This window comes from Lynx canadensis, chromosome B2 (assembly GCF_007474595.2).
Source record: "Lynx canadensis isolate LIC74 chromosome B2, mLynCan4.pri.v2, whole genome shotgun sequence".
In the NCBI taxonomy this organism is placed as follows: Eukaryota; Metazoa; Chordata; class Mammalia; order Carnivora; family Felidae; genus Lynx; species Lynx canadensis.
Genome location: NC_044307.1, coordinates 37778301 through 37802796, shown reverse-complemented (window position 1 = coordinate 37802796; position 24496 = coordinate 37778301). Strand labels below are relative to the sequence as shown.

At 41.4% G+C, this 24496-nt stretch overlaps 1 protein-coding gene across 1 annotated transcript in view; it reads right to left on the bottom strand.

The window, feature by feature from the left end:
• Positions 1-370: 370 nt before the first annotated feature.
• DNAH8 (dynein axonemal heavy chain 8) overlaps positions 371-24496 on the bottom strand; it is a 310125-nt gene continuing 285999 nt past the window's right edge. The window contains 4 exon segments of the mRNA XM_030314553.1: positions 371-729; positions 4113-4234; positions 21817-22006; positions 22085-22237. Coding sequence (XP_030170413.1) covers positions 442-729; positions 4113-4234; positions 21817-22006; positions 22085-22237 — 753 coding nt within the window. The 3' untranslated portion in view covers positions 371-441.

Below are 24496 nucleotides of genomic sequence, written 5' to 3'. Positions count from 1 at the left end.
GATAGCACATTAGCACAGACATACACAGGGGTAGATTTTATTCCAGGGCAATGCGGTTTTTATTTGAGAGAAAAGATTGCATCTATCATGCCCCTTTCAGGATACAACAAATTAATACTTTGTTTTGGATTTTTAGAAAAATTTAAACCTTCCAATGCTCTAACATGAAGGAAGGGCTTTATCTACATAAAATGATCATAATGGAATATGATTGCCTGGGATAAAATGCATTACGTTAGAATTGTCTTTTCGAATATTGATATAAGGAAACACACACACACACACACACACACACACACACACGTGATTGTAGAGTAACAACTGTTTAATTTAAAAAGAGTAATCAAGCAATTACCAGGGAGAAAAGACACAAAGCGCCAGGCCTCTCAATAGCACTGGCTGGGTACATGGCTCAGGTGCCCTCAGTAAGTGGAAGTGAATTTACTTGATGTCACACAAAAGAGCCACTCCTCTCAGGATCCAGTGATCTGGGGACAAAACTGTTCGCAGGTACACCACGGTGATGAAGGTCAAGTCAGTACGCCTCGGTTTCTTGTAAATAGGACACACATACAGCTTGGGGTCCTTGGGCGCAATGGAATTAATGGCAAAGATATGCAGCACAGGCAGCTGTGTGAAGAGCACCTTGGGAGTGGATTCTGTAAGCTTCCCATTCCGTCTGTCCCAGGCTGCTCCATCCATGTAGAGCCCATAAATATACACACCTTCCTGGAAGAGTCAAGCACGAGGTAATAGAATTTTTTTAAAACTTAGGTGCTGTGAGATGGACGTTCATTACTGTAATAAAGGTCATCAGTTTAGAAAGAAGACATACACCAGTCTTAAAATGCCACCAGAAGAACAAATACCACTGGGTGCATTGCGTGAGTAAAATACTGAGCCCCATTTTCTCCTGCGGCCTATCTTGAGGCCATAAGGGCTGTGGAAACATGCCATTATTGCTTATTTGAGCAGAGGGCTAGCCCGCTGGGGATGACAGACTTAGCCAGCAGCACCAAATCACCTGTGTGCAGAAATAAAAGTCTCAGAGAGGCCCGGTCTGTCATGTAGGGTCAGAACAAGGAACAGGATTTGGAGCCGGGCGCCATGCGGGATCTCAGCCTGTGCCAGCCAAGCCAACATGCCCCTCTAACCATCTCAGTCATTCAGTGAGAGTTGTGCAGCCAGGCCCAGAGAGCAGGAGAGTCAGAGCGCCCCCAGAGGCCAGTTGTGGTAGAAGGCGAGCAGGCCTGATAGTCAGGGAGGGGGTGTGTTAGTTCAACAGTGGCTGCTTGTCATCCTGTGTCTCTCTTTCACACAAAGGGGCCCTGCCCTTGAGGTCTTCACCATTAAATCGGGGAGAAAGACATGAATTGAATACAAGCACACACTTTTTAGAGAGGCTTCCTGGTGACCAACACTGAGACTAAGTGCAGTGACTTGAGGTGAAAGGCCACCTTGGGCTGGAGTGCTTGAGGGTCTTTGTGGAAGAGACAGCTTTGAAGGGTGGGCTGCTTTTGGAAAGAAAGAGGAGAGAGGGCAGGCATCCAGGCAGGAGCAATATAGTACAAAGATAGGTAGCATGGGTAGGAAAGCCCAGGCATTTTTTTTTTTTTCAACGTTTATTTATTTTTGGGACAGAGAGAGACAGAGCATGAACGGGGGAGGGGCAGAGAGAGAGGGAGACACAGAATCGGAAACAGGCTCCAGGCTCCGAGCCATCAGCCCAGAGCCTGACGCGGGGCTCGAACTCACGGACCGCGAGATCGTGACCTGGCTGAAGTCGGACGCTTAACCGACTGCGCCACCCAGGCGCCCCCAGGCATTTTATTTAGCAGAGAGTTTAATGGTCATAAAATAAGTTAGGGCTTGACCGTGGAAGACTACAGATGTCAAACTGAAGAGTTTGAACTTTACGTTATAGGCCATGGGGAGCCATAGAACACATATTCAGTAAGAAAAGAAAGGCTAAAGGGAATCACGGGAAACTCTAATAATCATGTAAGCCCATAAGATATATCTAGGTAGAAGATGGTAACCATTTTTCCTTTCCAATGAGGAGTAGCTAAGGGGAAGCAAATGTAGACTTATTATAAGAGAGAGTGAAATTAATTGCCAAGTGTTTCCTGGAATCCCCCTCATGTGACCCAAGCGTATGAGGACCATATTTTGGGGACCAAAACCTAAAGTACATGGTTTGACAGTAAAATGGGCAATCCCAGAAAATCAGGACATATGTATGATTACCATCATTGGTAGTGACAATTACTACATGAACGATATAAAATTTAGATACCATCCGACGGTAAACTGTATCCCTTCTAGGTTCCTTTTAATCTCAGAACTTTGCAATAGTGTCACCCAAAAATTCATGTCCACTTAGGATCTCAGAATGTGACCATTTGGAAGTAGGGCCTTTTCAGATCTAATTAGTTCAGGTCATACTGAATTAAGGTGGGCTCTAAACCCAATATGACTGGTGTTCTTGTAAGAAAAGGAGGGGATACCCAGAGGTACACATAGGGAAGAAGGCCATGTGATAATGGAGGCAGAGACTGAAGTGTTACCACTATCAGCCAAGGGATACCAAGGACTGCCTGCAACCATCAGAAGCTGGAGAGAGACATGGGACAGATTCCCTCCCCCCCCCCTCCCCAGAGCCTTTGGAAGAAACCAACTCTGCCAACACCTTGATTTCAGACCTCTGGCCACCCAAACTCTGAGGAAATAAACTGTTGTTGTTTTAAGCCACTCAATTTGTGGTACTTTGTTGCAACAGCCTTAGGAAACACATACATATCTCAGTACTGCTCTAACAAATACCTACAAATGTGGACATGACTTTGGAATTGCATGATGAGAAAACGCCGAAAGAATCTGGAAGGGCATGATTGAAATAGCTTAGGTCTACTTGAATGGAGAGATCGCTGGTGGAAATATACTGGTGTGCTTCTGGTGAGATGGCAGACAGAGTGAGGACAGGCATTGGACGCTAGAAGGAGGCAACCCCTGCTGTAAAGTGGCAGAAAGGGCCAGAATTTGGAATTCATCTGGTCCAGGCTTCTTCTTTGGCAATTGAGGGAGTGAAAGTCACAGAGGAAGGAAAAACGGGGCTAAGATTTATTGAGTACCTATGTGGGGTCCTAAATGATTCCATTGAATTGGCACAACCATCTTTCATGAGGTTGAATTACTGGCCTTATGTCACAGAGGAAGAAGTTGAGGTCAAAAAATTAAAGAACTTGCCCAAGTTCACAGAGCGGGTAAGTGCCAAGCAGTGGCTCTCAATGGCATCTGCTTACCTCGGGGCCCCTGCTCTTCTCCCCTCCAGGGGTCCCTCCACCAAGGGGTCCCGCAGCTAGTGGGGGCACTGCTGGAACTGGCCCAGAGCTCAGGACTGCGAATACTATTGGTCTCTACTGCCCTCCACACTCGTCCAGTCTGTGAGCAGCCCACAGCTGCAGCAGGAGACGTGTGGAAAACCCTTTTTTAGCAGACACAAATGTAACTTGTCATTGTAAAGAAAGGCTGTCTGGGGAGTTCCAGTGCTTGGCATTAATTCCTGCCCCAGCAAATGGAGGAGGTTTCAGCGTCAAAGTCTCCTGGTTACGACCGAGGAAACCTCACCTACAAAGCTGAGGTTCAATCTCAACTCCTCTTGGGTGGGCATGCATTTGGAGGTTGATACGCAGCTACCACTTGGAGCTCGCTGAATGAATTTACTAAGGGCTTCTGTATGCACTATTACATCCTCCAGGCCAATGGAGGGACAGAGACTGTGGCCAAATGATTGTACCCGTGGAAAAAAACACACCCACCTTTCTGAGGAGAGGGAAGTTGGCAGTTTTAGGAACGTGGCCCTTGACCTGGTTGTGCATAGCATACGTGTTGGCTGGGGGGAGGCAGCCTGTCAGGCATGAGGAGATGCACTGGGGGGTGCGATATGCCAGACCGGGACCCCCACCTTCTCTTTGAGTGGTGAATGTTCTGTTTCAGGCATACTGCATCTCAACAGGTCTTAACCGAGGCACTCATCGGTCAGTTTTAAGCAGAATGTGAACTTGCAACACTGGTTCCAGAACTGTCCCTGCTATTTGCCCAGTGGTGCCTACCACGGGGGGTGATGTGATCTCCTCCTTGGTCTGCCGCAGAACTTCGTTGTGGATGGTCACAGAGTCCAGGGCCCAGCCTTTGTGGGCACGGGTCACTTCCTGCCTCATTGCTGTGAGGAAGCCTTAAAGAAAAGAAAAAAGATAATGCCGATGCCTTAGATCAGGCCACTCGAGAAACAAGAAAGAAAGAAGCTCCAAGTGTTAGCTGCTTATCAACCTCCAAATGCGTGCCCACCCAAGAGGAGCTGAGATTGAACCTGAGGGGCACATTTCTTTCTGTGTTTTGTTTCTATGGGGACCTGCAATGAGCTAAGTATTCCTTGCTGGCTGACAGCAGGAAAGCAGCACCCTTTCTGCCTCCAAGAGAGCTTTGGTTTGAAACTCTCATGGGGTTTCAACCACTCAAGTGTCTAAAGATTGTAATCCAGGCCTAGCTCCTCGTCTCTATTTGAAATCACACTGCTTAGGAACAAGACTGGAATGGCAAATATTCTGTGATCAGCATTCCAACTAAAACTAGAATCAAACCATTATCAAGCTTCTATTTGCTATAATGGAACAATTTCATTTTGTCTAAGGAAACAAGGCATAATGCCAAAATAGAAAACCCAACTTTCAATTTGATCAAACAAAGCAATCACACCGGAAAGGAAATCTATGTGTTTTAATGTGCATAATACGGTTATTTTTAAGGCAATACAAGGCTACACATATCGTGGCCTTTCTTTAAACTTAATACAATATTTACAAACCATGCCATTCAATTCAACAGGAGAAGCCTTTCTTGGAGAGCAGCAATTAATGTTAGAAACTACACACTAAACTTCAAATGGACTTCAAAACCTTAAGAAGATTTTATCTGTGACCTCTATATTATGTTTGGCTCCCATGTTAATAGTGAAAATCATGAATAAATTTTGGAATATGTTATGTCCCCCACCCCTACTCCCAGTCAGATCTGAGGATTATTATGCACCAGCATGTGAGAATATTGTATCAAGTTTGGGAACAGAGGGAAGAGAAGAAGTTGCAAGACATAATAACAGGCACTGAGTTACTACCCCTTGAAGCTGGAAAGAAAAACTAGGCCCTAGCTTGGCTTAATGAGGCAGTCCAGTCCTTCCAGTTTCCAAGTCCCTTCCTGGTAACTGAATTAGACACTTGGGGAGGCCCACATTCATTCACTCATTCATTCATTCATTCATTCATTCATTCGTTAAGTCTCTCAGGAGTAGTTCCCGCGTGCCAGGCACAGCTCTTGGTGAGATGACCACAAAGATGAATAGGCCATCCATGGACCCTGCATTAAAGGAGCTCAGTCTAGAAGAAATGTGGAGGAAGGCAAGGCATATAACACAGTGTTGTTATGAGCAGAGGTGTAAAAATAGACCACTCGGGAAGACAGCTCAAGGCAGGCTGAATCAAGAGGATGAAGTTGAAGGTGACTCTTGTAAGGTATGTAGGAGTTTACCAAATGGGACAATTCCAGTTAGAGGAATAGCATGTGGAAAAGCATGCTATCTAGGCTAAAGGTGAGGCCTTTGTTTGTGCAGATACCACATCTGGCCTAACCCAAGCTGTCCCGTCACCACACAAAGCAGGCTACCACCGTCAAGGGATTAAAGAAGCTAAGTACACATAAGGAAGCCCTCAGTGACCAGACAGTGATCTTGAGTCACATTCCGAAGGTCATGATGTGTGAGACTAGGCAACATTACGTGGCATTGAATGGCAGTTCCATCTCCCATATAACCTCAAACAGCAGGGAATGTTGGTAGAAAGGAAAACTGGAATATTAAAGCAGCAGATTAAATTAAAGGTAAAACCACCTTGGTCCAGTGGGCTAAAGCACTGTCCCAGGCTTTAATGCATTTGAATGATCAACCAGTAGGGCCTGCTGCCCCATATGCCAGACTGAGGATGCTTGCCAAGGTACCCAATACCATAAAGGTAGGGAAGTTGCAGGAAACAGCCATTGTCCCCACTCTCGTTGTGAGTCAACATGCTATGCTGCTGAGAACACCAAGCCCACCACACCTGGGAAGGGAGTTATCTACTGGAAACTGCAATGGGATGTCCTTCTGGGATGGCTGAGTTACTTCACACCCCTGGGTGAGGGGGAACTACTCAATCTTCACTAGGATCCCACTGTCCTGCTGCAGGCCAGACTGTTGAGATGCAGTATGCCTGAAACAGAACATTCACCACTCAAAGAGGGGACAAGGTGGGGGTCCCGGTCTGGCATATCGCACCCCCCAGTGCATCTCCTCATGCCTGACAGGCTGCCTCTCCCCAGCCAACACGTATGCTATACACAACCAGGTCAAGGGCCACGTTCCTAAAACTGCCAACTTCCCTCTCCTCAGAAAGGTGGGTGTATTTTTTTCCACAGGTACAATCATTTGGCCACAGTCTCTGTCCCTCCATTGGCCTGGAGGATGTTATAGGACACACAGAAGCTCTTAGTAAATTCATTCAGCAAGCCTTGAATGATAGCCAACAGAGCCTGTCCTTACCAAACACTGAAATGTCTCTAATGAGAAAAACTGTCTTCCAAAATAGGATGGCCTTGGACATTATTACTGCCTCACAGGGAGGTATCTCTGCCATTATCCAAATAGAATGTTGCTCATTCCTGATGAGTCTGCTAACGTATCATCTTTATTAAATCACATGAAGACACCAGTGAATGCCCTGAGTGATCCAGCTCCCAACCTAAGGAACTTAATAAATCAGTGGTTAGAATCACGGAGCTATCAGTGGAAAAAGCTGTGACTAACTTTGGGGATCATTGTCTTAATCTGTGTTTTCTCTTGCATGTGTCCATTCTGTTGGCGTGGTATCTCCCTCCTATGCAGCCAGATGGCTACCGAAAGAGCCAGCTTCATGCTAGTGAAACCCCTTGCTGACTGCTCAGGTCCCATTGCAGAAGAGGAGGCCCCATGAGATTGTAAGAGCTGGTCACAGAGTGTTGGGGAAGGTCATCAAGAGGACACAGCCACCAGCTGATCTGTGAGCTGCACTTGGGCAATTGGAGCCTCCTCATTCCCTCCCCTGTCCTTGAAATGTGTGTTCCACTTGCCCTTCCTGCTTCCAGAAGCTGCCCTAAGGACATAGCCTTGAGATAGTGGTGTATTGTTGAGGCCATCTGGATGGTATACATGACTGAACTCAGTTAAGTCCTCTATATAAACTTTTAACATTTGGCTGGTGGGTACAGAGATCTATTTGGCTTCTGGCCACCCAAGATAAACCTTTTATGTAAGTGTCCTTACTTATAAAACCTTCCACCTACCAATCTGAATGGCCTGCGTCTTTCTTCTGTCTCTCCCTGCTCTCTGCATATGGGGGCTGGTTTCAGATTACACCTTCAAAGCTCCCCAGGAAGGTGCAAACCAACAGTGACCACAATAATAAAATCCAATTCTTTGTTGTAAATCCCTCCATGAATGTCATTTTCATCATTCAACACTAAGCATGCATCCATGTGGCGTATTAGACACTGTGTATCCAAGTAGAGTAGTTGGATTTCAATTGACCCTATTATGCAATATTTTAAAATTCATCCCTGATCTATGAACCTACCGGGTCACAATGCACAATACATGAATCTTGGTCTCAACCGTCCATCGGCACAAATTGAATAATTGAAATTTTCTATAACATTTTAAATTCCAACTAAATTGCAAATTTAACCTCTCTTCATATGGCACTCCAGACAATGACATAGGTAGGTGCCAGATGATGAATGACTAGGGTTCTCTCTTATGTAACACACCTGCTTTGAAGATTTCAGCCATTATTGAAGAGCTCTGAAAACCTCCAGTGCAATTAGGGAGAGACCATCTCCTACCTCCTGCCTACTAGGGGATATGCATGATGTTGTCTAGTTTACTTCAATAGTATGCCTCCTAATCCTTGGATAGCACTTTTAGTATGCCAGTAGGTAGAATCTAGAACACAGATTACCTTGAACTGTTAAGAAAGGAAAATATTAAAGAAATATATCTGAGGCCTGAGAGTGGAGGGCAGGGAACTGTTCTATGGGTAATTCCCACCCAGAGAACATGGAGAAGATAACATAGTTTTTCAAGTCTTGATAGTTTTGTTTTGGCTTCCTAAAAAGAAAAACATGATCTTGTGGAATTCCAATTGCAGTAAATCCACTGAAATATTCACTATTGAATTTAAAACAATGAATGGCCACCTTTCTTGTAGACTAATATCAAGGCTAATGGAATCAAAATCTTTGTTTTCTGAAGCCTGTATAATTTTATTTTTCTTTTTAAAACATTTTTATGTTTGTTTATTTATTTTGAGAGAGATAGCATGAGTGGAGTAGGGGCAAAGAGAGAGGGAGAGAGAATTCCAAGCAGGCTCTGCGCTGACACAGTGCAGAGTCGGATACGGGGCTCAAACTCACAAACTGTGAGAGCATGACCTGAGCTGAAATCAAGAGTCAGTCACTTAACTGACTGAGCCACTCAGGTGCCCCTGAAGCTTGTATAATTTTAAAAGACTATTGACATATTTTTCTTTATAAAAACTTGAAAAGCTTTTGTCTTGGCACCAATTTAGTTTTAATAATTCTTTTTTTTTTTTAATTTTTTTTTCAACGTTTATTTATTTTTGGGACAGAGAGAGACAGAGCACGAACGGGGGAGGGGCAGAGAGAGAGGGAGACACAGAATCGGAAACAGGCTCCAGGCTCCGAGCCATCAGCCCAGAGCCTGACGCGGGGCTCGAACTCACGGACCGCGAGATCGTGACCTGGCTGAAGTCGGACGCTTAACCGACTGCGCCACCCAGGCGCCCCTAGTTTTAATAATTCTTAAACCAGATTTCAACCATCAGTGGTAGAAAAGTGATTCATACTTTCATATGTTTGAATTGAGAAACAAAAAGTTGGGGGAAGTCTTCACCAATAATAACCTTTTGTTCTTCATGATATTTAACCACCCACATGGAAATGGGTGATTTGACTATTCAAACATCTGAGTTGCATGTGTTCTAAATGAGGTGTTTAAAAAAATTTTTTTCACCTTCAAACTCTTACAGCACAATGAAATCTTAAAAGACTTGACAAGTTTTTCTTTAAAATTTTCACTTTCAAGCTAGTGTTGTACTTTGGAAACTCAGGTCTAAAATAACATGTGTTGTGTCTTAATTCCTATAATAGTAGTAACCCAACATTTCAGCAAACTAATTACTGTTGTTTGACTTGTGCAATCAGTCAGCCTAAAGAAAGCTGTAGAGTTCTTTAAGTATCATTTCAAACATGGCCTGAGAAGAGACTAAAGAAATAACTAATCAGGAAGGTTGCTTGTCTCAATTTGATAAGGAGGAGGTTAGTATTCTGTAATGATGCTCCTATCGGCCATTTTCTTTTCTTTAATAAATGAACCGGTCTTTATGTAACGGGCCTTAGGTTGGGCAGTATTTCCTGTCTTATTAGTTACCAAGCCTCCCAGTAGCATCTTCAAAGATGAGGAGAAATGATGTTCCTGCTGCAAGCGTATGACAGGCAGTTTTTCCCCCAAATGAGAAGCAAACAGAGTTCATTAGTAAGTTAAATAAAGGTCAGAAATCGTTAAACAAAGATGAGGCTGATCCACCCGGTTGAATAAAAATGCACCAGGCACCTCTCCTGATGCTTTGCTAGATGCTGTAAGGTGGGGGATCTTAAACTTGGCTGCAAGTTAGAAATATCTGGGAAGTCTTATAACTCCTGATTCCCATGTCACAACCCAGATCAGTAAAATCAGAATCTAGAGGTGGGACCCTGGCATTGGCATTGTTTCAAGGCAGGGCTTCTCAAACTTTAATGTTCTTAGGTATCAGCTGGGAAAGGAGCTTTTATTAACATGCAGGTTATGATTCAGTAGGTAGGTCAAGGGTAGGGGCCTGAGATTCTCCATTTCTATCAAGCTCCCAAGTAGTACTGATGTTGTTGGCTGGTGGACCACATACTGGGTAGTCTAAGGCCTAGTTTACACATTGGAATGACCAAGGGAGCTTTTAATAAAACTAACTGTCCAGACTCTAGAGGCCTCATCACCAGAGGTTCTGATATAATTGGTCTGGAGACCCAGGCATTACTATGTATTAAAAGTTTCACAGGAGATTCTATTGTACAGGTAGGGCTGAGAAATACTGCTATGTAAAAAGATCCACACAGCAGGCCACTGAGAGGTCACTGACCCAGATTTGTTTTAAGAACAAATTTGACAAGTAGTAACAGAAATGCCCCATGTACGAGCAAAATATTAGGAGGGCTGTCAGTTGTATGAGTGGACTCCTTCCACAGTCCCTTGAGACATACATGCTCTCTGTGATGTTGTTAATCCAGGACAGAGTTGGCTTCAACAGAACCTGAGTATAAGTGGGAAAGCTGGGGCTACTTCTGCGGTCCCCTAAACCCACCATGTTTTATGTGCCAAAATGTAATTCCTTGAGCTGCTCTACCTTCTCTGAGTGCTACTTTATGCTTCCTTTCCCTTGCCCCAATCAAACCTTTCCATTTTTCCCTCTAGAGTGGTTCTATGGTCAACCAACTCTTCACAGAACATTCTCTCCATCTTCTTCCCCTTACTGGAGCCCTACTCAACTCTAAAGACACAGTCCTTCCCAATTGTTCCTCCATCCTTTATGAGAATCTCTGCTGCTTTGACAAACACACCCTCAGGCCACATGCTCCTCCCCTCTCCAAATACTATCTGCCTCCGTTCACTGAGCATCCTCGATCATCTGGGCCTCTTCAGCATCCATTTAGCATCTTGACCTCTCCATTCCCTGACCTTATCATTTCTGGAGACCTCCTGAACTCCACCTTTTCTTCCCTTCTTTCCCAGGTAGTCTAGATTCATTCTTGTCATCACTTGCCCAGCCAAAACTCCAATCCTACATGAATCCAAATGACCCCTTCCTATACCTATTCCAGGCTGCCGAATAATACTCAGACCACCACATCATTGCCACTGCCTCGACAGGATTCTCAAAGCCACCCACGAATCTTTCCCTGTCTCCCTCAGTAGCCCAATTTCTCAAACTTCTGCCCCCTCCTTAAGTCTCTCCTCCAACACCTTCCTGCTCCTGAGATCACTTCATGTCCTTCTTCAAGGAGAAAATAGAAAGCATCATATAAGAACTCCCTTATCTCTTTGCCATCAAACTGACAAACTCACTTGCATCTACACTCATTCCTCCCTACAATGTGTGTGGTGTCCTTCCACCTTCTCAGAGTGCATCTCTCCTCTTGGAAGCCATCCCCTCTTTGCTTCTTTTATCTCTGTCTGTTATCTTTGTGTGCACTCTCTCTCTGTCTGTCTCTCACTCTCCTTCTATCTCTCTCTACTGGCTTCTTCCCAACCATATTTGAATAGACTCAAGCCTCTTCTATCATTATAAGAAGGAAAAAGGAAATCCTTTCTTCTTACAACCACTCCTCCAATTTGCTTTTCCTCTTCAAAGCCAACTTGCTTGAGACAATTATCCTTCTTGTTCATATTCTCTGTCCATTTCCTGTGGTCCTACTCACTCACCTTGAAGTCTGACTCCTCCACCTCCCCATCCACCTCACTGACACTTCTTTTGCCAACAATCTCCTTGTTGATAAAGCCATCTGACCATGTTTGGTCCTATCTTACTTGATTTCTGGCAGCTTCTGTCACTACTTCCTACTTTCCCCTCTTGTCTTCTACCACACTATGCTTTCTTGGCTTCCCTCTTCAAAGCTGTTTGGATATGAAAGGACCATTCACAAGGATTGGGTGATCTGGAGGATGGTGATACATAAGCAAATGTACAGAATCTTGATGAGGATGGTTTAGGAGGAAGATGACCAGATGGCAGTACTGGTGAGGTTCACAGGAGTATGGAATACTCTACATTCACAGTTGGAAGTGAAAAATCAGAATCTCAAACAAGGACTTTGGATGAGTCAGTCATATGTGCAGATAAACAGTTGCATCTGTAAAAACGGTTGACATCATCCATGTAGGTACCAGGGCCAAAGACAGAACTTGCTTGAGAAGAGCCTACAAAAGTGGACTAAGAAGCAGTCCTAGAAGAGACAGGAGGAGACCCAAGGAAGGTGAGGGACGAAAGCCAAGGTGTTAAAGAGTTTCCAGAATTGGCATCCTAGTATAGTTAGGGGGAATGAAGTTGGCAAGAAGGTCACTAGGTTTGGTAGCCTTGGAGACAGCAGTGATGAGGCTGGCCAGATTACAAGGGATTGGACACTTGGTAAGGAAGATAATGATGTGCAGAAACTAGAAATATAAGAGATGTGTATAAGGATTATGATTGAAGCCAGGTACATCTAAGCCCCTGTGACATGAAGGCAAGGAAGATGGGTTGTTACTCATTTTGGAGGCATTTTAAGGTGTCCACAGTCGTCCTATCATTCTGTGGTTTGAGGATAGAGCAGGTGAGTGCTATCACTCAGAGGTTTAGAACCCTGAGGTCCATTTACCTGGCTTCCCTCAGACATTAGGGGAAGCTCTGGTTCAGCACACAGTAGCTTTGGGGAATGATTATGATTGTTGTGGGATTAGAAGAAATCTCCCAGTCCCTTCTAATCCTAAAATTCTATTAAACCTTGGTGCACTTTTCCACCCAACAAACGTCAGGCTTTTTATAAGACAAACATTCAGAAAGTGCTGCTAGTTGATGATGTTGCCCTGAAAACAAATACATCAGCAAGAGGTTATAGATAATTTTTACTATAAAAAAAGATAACAGGACAAAAAATACCTATCCCCTTGCTTTAGCAAAATCCTCTCTAACAGAAAATCTTGATTTGTACTATGTATAACTTGTCACTGATATCTCCTTTGTCAGACTGACACGGATTGTTGAGACACTGAGAAAAAAAGCAGAAAACCTAACAGAAGTTGGCATCCAAATGGCATCAGGCTCCAGGTGGAGTTAAACATTTGTAAAATAACGATACTACATGATTCAATCTAAGATAGAGGTGTGAGGCCTGAAGAGCATGTTCAGCCTCTGCATCAGCAGTACCTGTGAATCATACCTAACAACAAATGACAAAGCATGGCTATCAATTAAGAGGTTTTGAAAGGCAGTCAATCCCTACTTGAAGCCAGGCTCATTACAACTCATTTTCTACACCTACGACACAGGCGCGCGCACACACACACACACACACACACACACACAAATTAGAATCTAAATCATATGTACATGATACTCTGAAAATGCACACCTGTGGGAACAAGAGACAGAACAATTCCTTCAAGAACCCTGAGAAGGACAATCTTTTTTTTTTTTTAATGTTTTTATTTATTTTTGAGACAGAGAGAGACACAGCATGAGCAGGGGAGCAGCAGAGAGAGAGGGAGATACAGAATCCGAAGTAGGCTCCAGGCTCTGAGCTGTCAGCACAGAGCCCGACGCGGGGCTCAAACTCACCGAGTGTGAGATCATGACCTGAGCCGAAGTCGGACGCCCAACCGACTGAGCCACCCACGTGCCCCCTGAGAAGGACAATCTTAAACAATATGTGAACATGTGTATCAACAATTACTGGAGTACTAAGGTCCTCTTGGACCTGAGTAATCACTGGGGTGCAAATCCCTGCACTACCAAAAGTTGAGCCATTGAACAAATATTATAGGGTCATGGGTACAGAGAGCTTGACCATTTTTTTTAATATTTATTTATTTTTGAGAGAGAGAGAGAAAGAGAGTGGGGGGGGAGGGAGATAGTGAGAGAGAGAGAGAGAGAGAGAAAGGTAGAGAAGATCATGTGTGAGTGAGGGAGGGGTAGAGAGAGGGAGACAGAAGATCCAAAGCAGGCTCCACGCTGTGAGCATAGAGCCCGACGCAGGGATCGAACTCACTAACTGTGAGATCATGCCCTGAGCTGAAATCAAGAGTCAGCTGCTTAACCAAATGATCCACCCAGGCACTCCCGCCTGACCATTTTAATAATCAAGCCTAACTGCCATATAGGTGAGCTCATCAACTACTACAAGAAATTATTGTGAAGGGGACTGAAAATACCATTCCATGATGGCTGACTCAGCCTCTTCGAGTATGACTGACAAAATATCAGACCGCCATAAGGCAATGGAGCAGTGCTACAAACAGCATTCAGCTCAGACACAGACTGGGGGGCACACAAGGCTATCACCTGTCCTTGTGGCAGCATGGGCCTTGAAGGCACTTAGGCCTGAGGAGCAATCTTTAGAGGCGCCACGGGAAACACACGTCTGACAGTACTGGATGCCATATTACATTATAAGAACACAAAACTAAATGGTTATATGTGAAATTTTATTTTCAAATATTTCATAGCCTAAGTGATTTTGACTCTACGTATTTGTAATAAAACTATGGTCTTGTTGCAAACTGAATTACGTTTTACTTCAATTTTAAAAACCATTTATTTAAAAATCTTGAGCCAAAGAAAGAAATTTCATTGAAGGGGACTGTGTTAGAAGATATAAAACCCAGGAGATATAGTCATGCTAAGAATCAATTATTGTCAAATAGTGATCAGAGAAGCTTCCAATTGGAAGGCGCTTTATCTGCTTGCACACTGCCTATGAACATGTATGAAATTGCTGTAATCTTTGTGATGTCCAGATTTGGTCAGGTGATATGGAACAGAAAGTAATTTTTCTCCTATGTCAAGAAAAGGAAAAGGAAGCAGAAAAGTGATTAGTGTGCAGGGAAAGCTGACCTCTACTATGCTACACCACAAATAAAAAGCAATCATAGACAAGACAAGGGTATATGTCTATGTACATGTGCATAAAGGTAGCATGCTTGAATCCAGGCCTTTCCAAGACATGAGAGCCATGAGAGAAAGAATCAGAGTTTAAGCTGAAAACAGTAATTAAGGAAAGAGAAAGGATTAGTATTACTAACAAATAATGACAAGAAAACTGAAATGTACATCTGCATTTGAATTTTTTTAAACGTTCTGGCTTGTGATATTTCTTAACAAACAGTAACAATTACAGATTAGTTCACATTAATACTTTGCCATTTTAAGTCATATTTCTAATGAAAAAAAAAAAACCAGTCATGGAAAGAGACTGTGTGTTGTGATATACAACTTAATTTGTCTGTGTCTATGGAAGGCCAGGGATGAACCAACCCCATTACCTTGGTTCTTGAATATCAAAAATGCACTTAATGACCTCACATCCTTTTGAAAATCACTGATCTTTACCCCTCTCCCAAATTCCAAGTCTGCCAACACACCTCTCCACCTGGATGTCCCACCAGCACTAGCTGACAAATCCAGTGCTCCTTGCTTTCCTCTCAGCCAGTCCCTCTTCCAACGCTCCCTGTCTTATACCAGGCCTTTAGCCTCAGCCGTTGTCTCTCTCTATTCTCTCAAAGACCCCCCATTTAGGGTGCGTGGGTGGCTCAGTCAGTTGAGCTTCTGACCCTTGACTTTGGCTCAGGTCATGATCCCAGGGTCGTGGGATTGAGCCCCACACTGGGCTCTGTGCTGAGCATGGAGCCTGCTTAGGATCCTCTCTCTCTCTCTCTCTCTCTCTCTCTCTCTCTCTCTCTCTCTCCCTTTGTCCCTTTTTCCTGCTATCTCTCTCTAAAATAAATAAATAAATAAATAAATAAATAAATAAATAATGAAAAAAGTCCCCCATTTAGTCACCCCATCAGATCTGTCCCTTCCTTTTCACCTAGTTAAGGTCCCAGGCTCTCTCCGTTGGACTCGGTAAGACTCTCATTGCTCAGAAGCTTCATACTCCAGTCTACTCTCTACCTTCTCCTGGGATTATCTTTTGATCTTTGATCTTTGATCAAATTGGATCAAAGACGCAATTTGATCCTGAATTGGGACTTCCAATTGCCTTTATGATGTGGCCTAAACTCCCCCAGGAGACTCCACACGCCAGCCTCACTGCCCCCCACCTCTGCTCCCCTCTCTGAACTCAGGCCATGCTGCTGTCCTTCTTTCCCTGGAGATGCCTTGTCTTTGCTCATGTCTCTGACTGGAATGCCCCTTTCTCAAGTCCCTGCAAATTCTACCCCATTCTTCCTGTATAAAGCTCTTCTGGAGCCTTGCCTTGGCAGAATTCATCTTCCTGTCCTCTGTACTACTATGGCACTTAGCTCTCACTCGGGTGAAGCACTTATCACATTATGTTAAAGTTGCTGATGGGTCTGTCTTACCAATCAGATTATGAAGCTCCTTTAGGGCATGAATTGGGTCTCAAATCTCTCTCTATTGAAAGCACCTAGCAGAGGGGCTAGCAAATGGAAGGTGGTTAGACAATCCTAATTAAGTTAAGTGCTATTTCTTCAGGCCCTCAAGCCAGGAATTACCTGGTGACAACTCACTCAAATTGAGGGCTGGTAAGGAGGAAAGAGACACTCATAAGTAGACACATGAAATCCGAGAACCATAATAAAAATGTTTCCTCCCCAAATTCAATGGAAAATCTGGGAGAAAAATAGATAAGTGAAATCTGGGAGCTGTCCTTTACAAATATAAAGCCTATTGACACAGTAATATACTATGTATAGTTTTGTAAGCTCATAAAAACAGCCATGGTTAGTGTTTTAAATTTAGAAAATGTTAAGATACTTAAAAATGCATGAAGTGAATTAATGTATGTACACAGGGGACAATTAAAGGTATACTATTTGTTGAAGTATTATTTATACAAAGAAAACTGCGTAAATAAGTGTACAGCATGAAGAATTTTCACCAAGAGAATACAGCCATGTAACCAACATCCAGATCAAGAAATGGAACATTCCTAGGCCCCCAGAAGCCCCCTTGCGCCCTTTTGCAATCACTGCCCTCTCCCTCAAGGGCAACCACTAGCCTGACTTTTAACACCATGGATCTGTTTTGCCTGTTTTGATTCTTTGTGTAAATGGAATTATACAGTATACATACATCACAATGTATACAGTATAACAAATTGCAATGTGTTCTGTTTGACTTCCTTCACTTGAGATTATTTTATGAGATTCAACCATATTGTGAGTAGCAATAATACCTCTTAAATTTGTATGTGTAAATTAAATTGTATTACAAGTGGACCTATAAGATGCTGAACTGTAAGGAATCCAACATTACTTTATTTTGGCCAAGAATTACTTGAAGTAGCTATGAAACTAGAAGTCAACCTCAAGAAAAAAAATCTGCAAACACCACAAATACATGAAGGTTAAATAACATGCAACTAAATAATGAATGGGGGGGGGGGGGGGTCTCTCCACCAAGAAGACCTAACAATTGTAAATATTTATGCCCCCAAATTGTAAACACCCAAATATATATGTCATTTAAAAACAAATATAAAGAAACTCATTGATAATAGTACAATAATAGTAAGGGACTTTAACACCCCCACTTAACAACAATGGACAGATCATCTAAGCAGAAAATCAACAAGGAAACAATGGCTTTGAATGACACACTGGATCAGATGGACTTAATAGATATATTCAGAGCATTTCATCTTAGTACAGCCGAATACACATTCTTTTTGAGTTAACATGGAACATTCTCCAAAACAGATCACATACTGGGTCACAAATCAGCTCTCAACAAGTACAAAAAGACTGAGACCACACCATGTGTATTTTCAGAACAACAATGCTATGAAACTTGAAGTTAATCATAAGAAAAAAAATGTGGAAAGACCACAAATACAAAGATATTAAAGAACATCCTACTAAATAATGGATGAGTTAACCAGGAAATTAAAGAAGAAATTTAAAAGTATATGGAAACAAATGAAAATGGAAACATGACAGTCCCAAACCTTGAGATGCAGCAAAGACAGTCATAAGAGGGAAGTATATAGCCATCAGGCCTACCTGATGCAAGAAAAGTCTCAAATACGCAACCTAAACTTACACCTAAATGAGCTAGAAAAGAAATAGCAAATAAAGCCTAAAGCCAGAAGGGAAATAATAAATATTAGAACAGAAATGAATGATATAGAAACAAGCAAAAACAACAACAACAACAACAACAACAACAAAAACACAGTAGAACAGATCAACAAAACTAAGAGCTGATTCTTTGAAAGAATTAGTAAAATTGATAACCCCGTAACCAGACTTATTAAAAAAAAAAAAAGACCAAAATAAATAAAATCATGGATGAAAGTGGACAGATCACAACCAACACCACAGAAATACAATCATAAGAGAATATTATCAAAAATTGTATGCCAACAAACTGGGCAATCTGGAAGAAATGGGAAAATTCCTGGAAACATACAAACTACTAAAAGTAAAACAGAAGAAATAGAAAATGTGAACAGACCCATAACTAGCAAAGAAATTGAATCAGTAATCAAAAATCTCCCAACAAACAAAAGTCCAGGGCCAGATGGCTTCCCAGGGGAATTATATCAGACCTTTAAAGAAGAGTTATACTTATTCTTCTCAAACTGATCCAAAAAATAGAAATGGGAGGAAAACTTCCAAACTCATTCTATGAAGCCAGATTACCTTGATTCCAAAAACAGACAAAGACCCCACTAAAAAGGAGAATTACAGGCCAATATCCCTGATTAACACGAATGCAAAAATTCTCAACAAGATACTAGCAAATCAAATTCCACAGTACATTAAAAGAATTATTCACCACGATCAAGTGGGATTTATTCCTGGGCTGCAGGAGTGGTCCAGTATTCACAAATCAATCAGTGTGATACACCACATAATAAAAGAAAGGATAAGAACCATATTATCACTTCAATAGATACAGAAAAGGCATTCGACAAAGTACAACATCCATTCATTTTAAAAACCCTCCACAAAGTAGGTTTAGAGGGAACATACCTCAACATAATAAAGGCCATATATAAAAAAAACCCCATAGCTAATATCATCTTTAATGGAGAAAAACTGAAAGCTTTTCCTCTATAGTCAGGAACAAGACAGGGATGTCCACCCTCACCACATTTATTCAACATAGTACTAGAAGTCCTAGCCACAGCAATCAGACAACAAAAAGAAACAAAAGGCATCCAAATCAGCAAGGAAGAAGTCAAACTTTCACTATTTGCAGATGACATGATACTCTACATAGAAAACCCTAAAGACTCCACCAAAAAAACCTGCTAGAACATATACATGAATTCAGTAAAGTTGCAGGATGCAAAACCAACATACAGAAATATGTTGCATTTCTATACACCAATAACGAAGCAGTAGAAAGATAAGGAATCAATCCATTTATAATTACACCAAAAACCATAAGATACGTAGGAATAAACCTAACCAAACAGGAAAAAGACCTGTACTCTGCATACTATAAAACATTGATGAATGAAATTTAAGATGACAGAAAAAAAAAATGGAAAGACATTCCATGATCATGATCATGGATTGGAAGAACAAATACTGTTAAAATGTCTATAGTACCGAAAGCAATCTACATATTTAATTCAATCCCTTTCAGAGTACCAACGGAATTTTTCACAGAGCTAGAACAAGCAGTCCTAAAATTTGTATGGAACCACAAGACCCCAAATAGCCAAAGCCAATTTTGAAAAAGAAAAGCAAAGCTTGAAGCATCATAATTCCAGACTTTAAGTTATATTACAAACCTGTAGTGATCAACACAGTATGGTACTGGAACAAAAATAGATACCTATATCAACAGAACAGAATAGAAAACCCAGAAATGAACCCATAATTACATGGCCAATTAATCTTCGACAAAGCAGTAAAGAATATTCAGTGGGAAAAAGACAGTCTTTTTGACAAATGGTGTTGGGAAAACTGGACAGCAACATGCAAAAGAATGAAACTGGGCCACTTTCTTACACCATACACAAAAATAAATTAAAAATGGATTAAAGACCTAAATGTGAGACCTGAAACCATAAAAATCCTAGAAGAGAACACAGGTAGTAACCTCTTTGACATCAACCATAGCAACTTCCTTCTAGATATGACTCCTGAGGTAAGGGGAACAAAAGCAAAAATAAACTATTGGGACTGCAAAAAAAAAAAAAAAAGCTTCTGCAAACTATCAGGCAACCTAAAGAATGGGAGAAGATATTTGCAAATGACATATCTGATAAAGGATTAGTATCCAGAATCTATAGAGAACTTCAACTCAACACCCCTAAAATGAATAATCCAATTGAAAATTGGGCAGAGGGCCTGAATAGACATTTTTCCAAAGAAGAAATATAGGTGGCCAACAGACACCTGAAAAGATGCTCAACATTACTCACCGTCAGAGAAAAGCAAATCAAGACTACAATGAGATATCACCTCACACCTGTCAGAAAGGCTAAACTCAACAACACAAGAAACAACAGGTGTTGGTGAGGGTGTGGAGAAAGGGAAACTGTCTTGCACTGTTGGGAATGCAAACTTGTACCACCATTGTGGAAAACAGTATGGAGGTTCATCAAAAAGTTAAAAATAGAACTACCCTATGATCCAGCAATGGCACTACTAGATATTTACCCAAAGGATACAAAAATACTGATTCAAAGGGACACACTTGCACCCCAATGTTTATAGCAACATTATCTACAATAGCCAAATTATGGAAGCAGCCCACGTGCCCATCAACTGATGAATGGATAGAGAAGTTATGGTATATGTATACACAATGTAATATTACTCAGCCATCAAAAGGAATGAAATATTGCCATTTGCAACAACATGGATAAGGCCAGAGAGTATCATGTTAAGCGAAATAAGTCAGTCAAAGAAAGACCAATAGTATATGCTCTCACTCATATTTGGATTTTAATAAACAAAACAAATGAGCAAAGGAAAAAGGGAGAGGCAAATCAAAAAACAAACTCTTAACTATAGAGAATAAACTGATGGTTATTAGAGGGGAGGTTGGTGGGGGGGATGGATGAAACAGGTGATGGGGATTAAGAAGGGCACTTGTGATGAGCGGCAGGTGATATATGGAAGTGTGGAATCACTATACTGTACACCTGAAACTCATATTACACTGTATGTTAACTAACTGGAATTTAAATAAAACTTTAAAAAATAAGAATTACTTGAATTAAAATTATCCGTATTGTAGTAAGGCAAAAAGTTGTTGTGTCTCTGAACTTTATGAATTCAATGAACTCCACAAATTTCTAAATCCAAAACACTAACTTTAACCATAGTGGGTTTTATGAGCTTACCAAATTATGCACAATTTATTATGTCAATAGACATCTGGTTAGTAACTTAGTAAAAAATACTTAGTAAGAATTTCTAGAGTGAAGGAAGAAATGCAGCAGAATCACAAAGCACTTTTTCAGGGGATAAAAAACTGAGAGGGGGCCGAGTCTAGAAGTCCACTAAATGCCACATGATCAGTTTTGAAATCAGTCTAATTTCCTGCAACCTAGAAAAATTTTTGCATGTTTTGGTGCTTCGTGTTTGACATTTTCATAAAACATTTAAAACTAAGATCTGAATAAAACTTTACTATTTCACATGTCCTGACCACAGGCTTGCTGAAGTAGGTGAGAAGAAAAATGGAAGGTTTGCCTCCATATTGTGGAAGCAATGGTAGAATGAATTTCAGACTGAATTTGCAGAACAATTACAGAAGGATCATCTGTGTTCCCCAGCCTTTGAAAGCCTATGCCTAGAACTTAGCAAGCTGTACCTCTGTATTATTATATATCATACATATTCATCCCACAGTGCAACTATCCTCACCTTCCAACTTTACCTGCTCTCCTATGAGCACATACCTTGTGGATTAAAGAAACCAGTCATCCAAAATACATTGGGCCTCCCCTCAAATATCCAAGTAGAAAACTGAGCATTTCTTTCCAGAAGTTCAGTGAACCAGAAGCCCAGTGTGGATGAATCCCAGGACACTCTTTTCCAGATCTGAGGTATGCGAGCATCATACATGTTGTCCAGGGCGTCTCTCAAATTCTGAAAAAGGTAAAGTTAAAATATAAGAACAAGAGAAATCAGCAGAAGAGGGAAATGACAATTGAGATAATAGCTCACCTCACTCATAATGATTGTTCCCTCAATGGCCAATTTTAGATCACTCAAACTACTGCGAAGTATTGAGATGACTCTTTGCATTCTGTCAATTTCTTGTCTCAGAAATATGTTCATTGAATTAAGATGTCCCATCTTGATCAAACGAGCCTTCACCTTAAAAAAAAAAGCATACAAGAAATGAATTTCTAAATTTCTTTTATCATCTGTTATTTCTCTTCCAATGATCTCTCCTTTCTCTGTTCTTTTTCTTCCTCTGGATATATCTCTACCAAATGGATTCTAAAATATCTTTTGCAGAACCAAACTTGTCATTAAATTCCCCATTTTCTGGGCCTCAAAAACTACTGTTCAACTAAAATGATTTTTATTTCCTATTGATTGTACTTAGTTGATAATTGGAAATGTACTTTAAAAAGCTGAAATAGAATTGTACCTTTTTTCCCTTTTAAATGATTAAGTACTAAGTGTCAGTTAAATATTCCTTTGCAATCTAACCTTTATAAGAGTACAGTTTGGAATATTTTTTTCATAATGCTTACAGAGTTGTTATTAGAAATGTCACAGAAAGTTAATACGGACAAAATCTTTACAGAGCAGTTACCAATGAACGATTGGCTGCAGTGTCCTAAGATCATTGTTGCCTTGGCCAGGGCGACTAAAGAGAGCCTTTCCTAATCTAATCAATGAAAATATTTGACTTCGTGGGAGAGCCATTAAGCACCTGTCATTTGTTATTTTTGGGGTATATCATTTATTGACCATTTTGAAGAGATCAATATAAAAGCATCTGGTTGTGGGAATAATAAAATATAACAATTATTGGAAAATAAGCCAATATATATATACACATTTCAATTTAGTGTCCTATGCCCAAGAAAAGATTGACTGTGTGGCAAGAGCTCATATAGAGATCTGAACTTTCTGCTGGCCACTATCAAAGAGATGCCAGTACATGAGGGGTAAGGATAGGCACATGGAGTGGGAGAGAATTTAGACTGATGTACCAGTCTGCAGAATCACCAGAAAGCCATTCAACTGTAGGTTCTCTGCTGGAGATGCCCACCGCCCCATCCTGAGTCATGGAATGTTAGAGACGATGGCCTTCAAGTTCATCTGTTCCATCCTTCTCATTTTACATGCTAGGTTTGCTAGCATGGTGCTAAAGTGTCCCACTGAGCAATGGACACCTCTGCTTTCCTGCAGTTGGGCCACTTCTAGTGGGTGAAGGATGAAAAGGGGAAGCACAAACTCAGGCAAGCAGTGATATAAAAAGGAAGAGCCTGGGTGGGAATATCTGGGCAGGCAGAGCGAATGATATTAATCCCAGTCAAACATGCCAGTGGAGGTCCCTAACCCACTCACCATACCAACCCTCGGGTATTCTCTCAAATTCTTGGTTCTAGAACTTTACATTTTTGCAGGCTCCACTGGCTCATTCTCAGCTCAGGCCCTTCAGCCTCCAGTGGCTGAAGAGCATATATATCACCCCCTTTAAATCACAACTACTGTGTAGAAATTCACACTGAAGGAGAAAGGAAATTATGGAAATACTTTTGCAACCCCCATATGTGGGAAATTAAGCCCAGGTATTGGCTACAACGTCAAATCAACAGGCCAGGTAGGTATTTTTTAGTATGCTAACAGCCTCAAACAAATTGCCTTACCCTACTTACCGTTTTAAAGGAGAAACTTCTTTTGCAATAGAGTCAAGCTTAGGAAAAACTTAACTCTTGAAAATATAATTTTAGTACTGATTTTATTTTGAGTATGGTTATTGTTCCAGCTCCAAATTACCTTTTTACTAATAAGATGAAAGATTTGCTGCAGTCTTACATAGGATTTTCATTATATTTCTGGGACCCTTCTTCAGTAATGTGGCTCCATTTTTACTATGAAAGTCAATAGTATAATTATATTTCAATTTATAAAATTCACTTTACAGCCACATTTTCAAGAACAAATCTCTCTCTTCAGTAAAATAAAGGACATTAAAAGGTAAGTGATCTTGAAAGAGGAAGCAGTTTTAGATGCCTCAGTACAAACTCCTTCCCATTTAGCAACCCACCTAATGACATCCCTCACACTCAGTTCCTGCTAGGATGTTGCCAGCACAGAGAACTCAGAGGAATGGCCCCAACCAACCCTGGACACCTCAAATTATCCCAACATCTTAGAAGCCTCCTCTGGTATACCAGCCTGTGGTCTAGGCATCTAGAGTGAGTTTTATTTCACTTCCACATGCCAATTTTTAAAATCTCTGAAGGCAGGTTTTATGCCCCATCTACCTTCTGAAGATCACTTACAATGGACCGTTGAAAGTATATTGTATCCATTAAAAAAATATTTCCTTCCCTTACTATATCTATCTCTATGTGAAGCAACTGATTTCAGTATCTTGGCCAAATGTCTTGG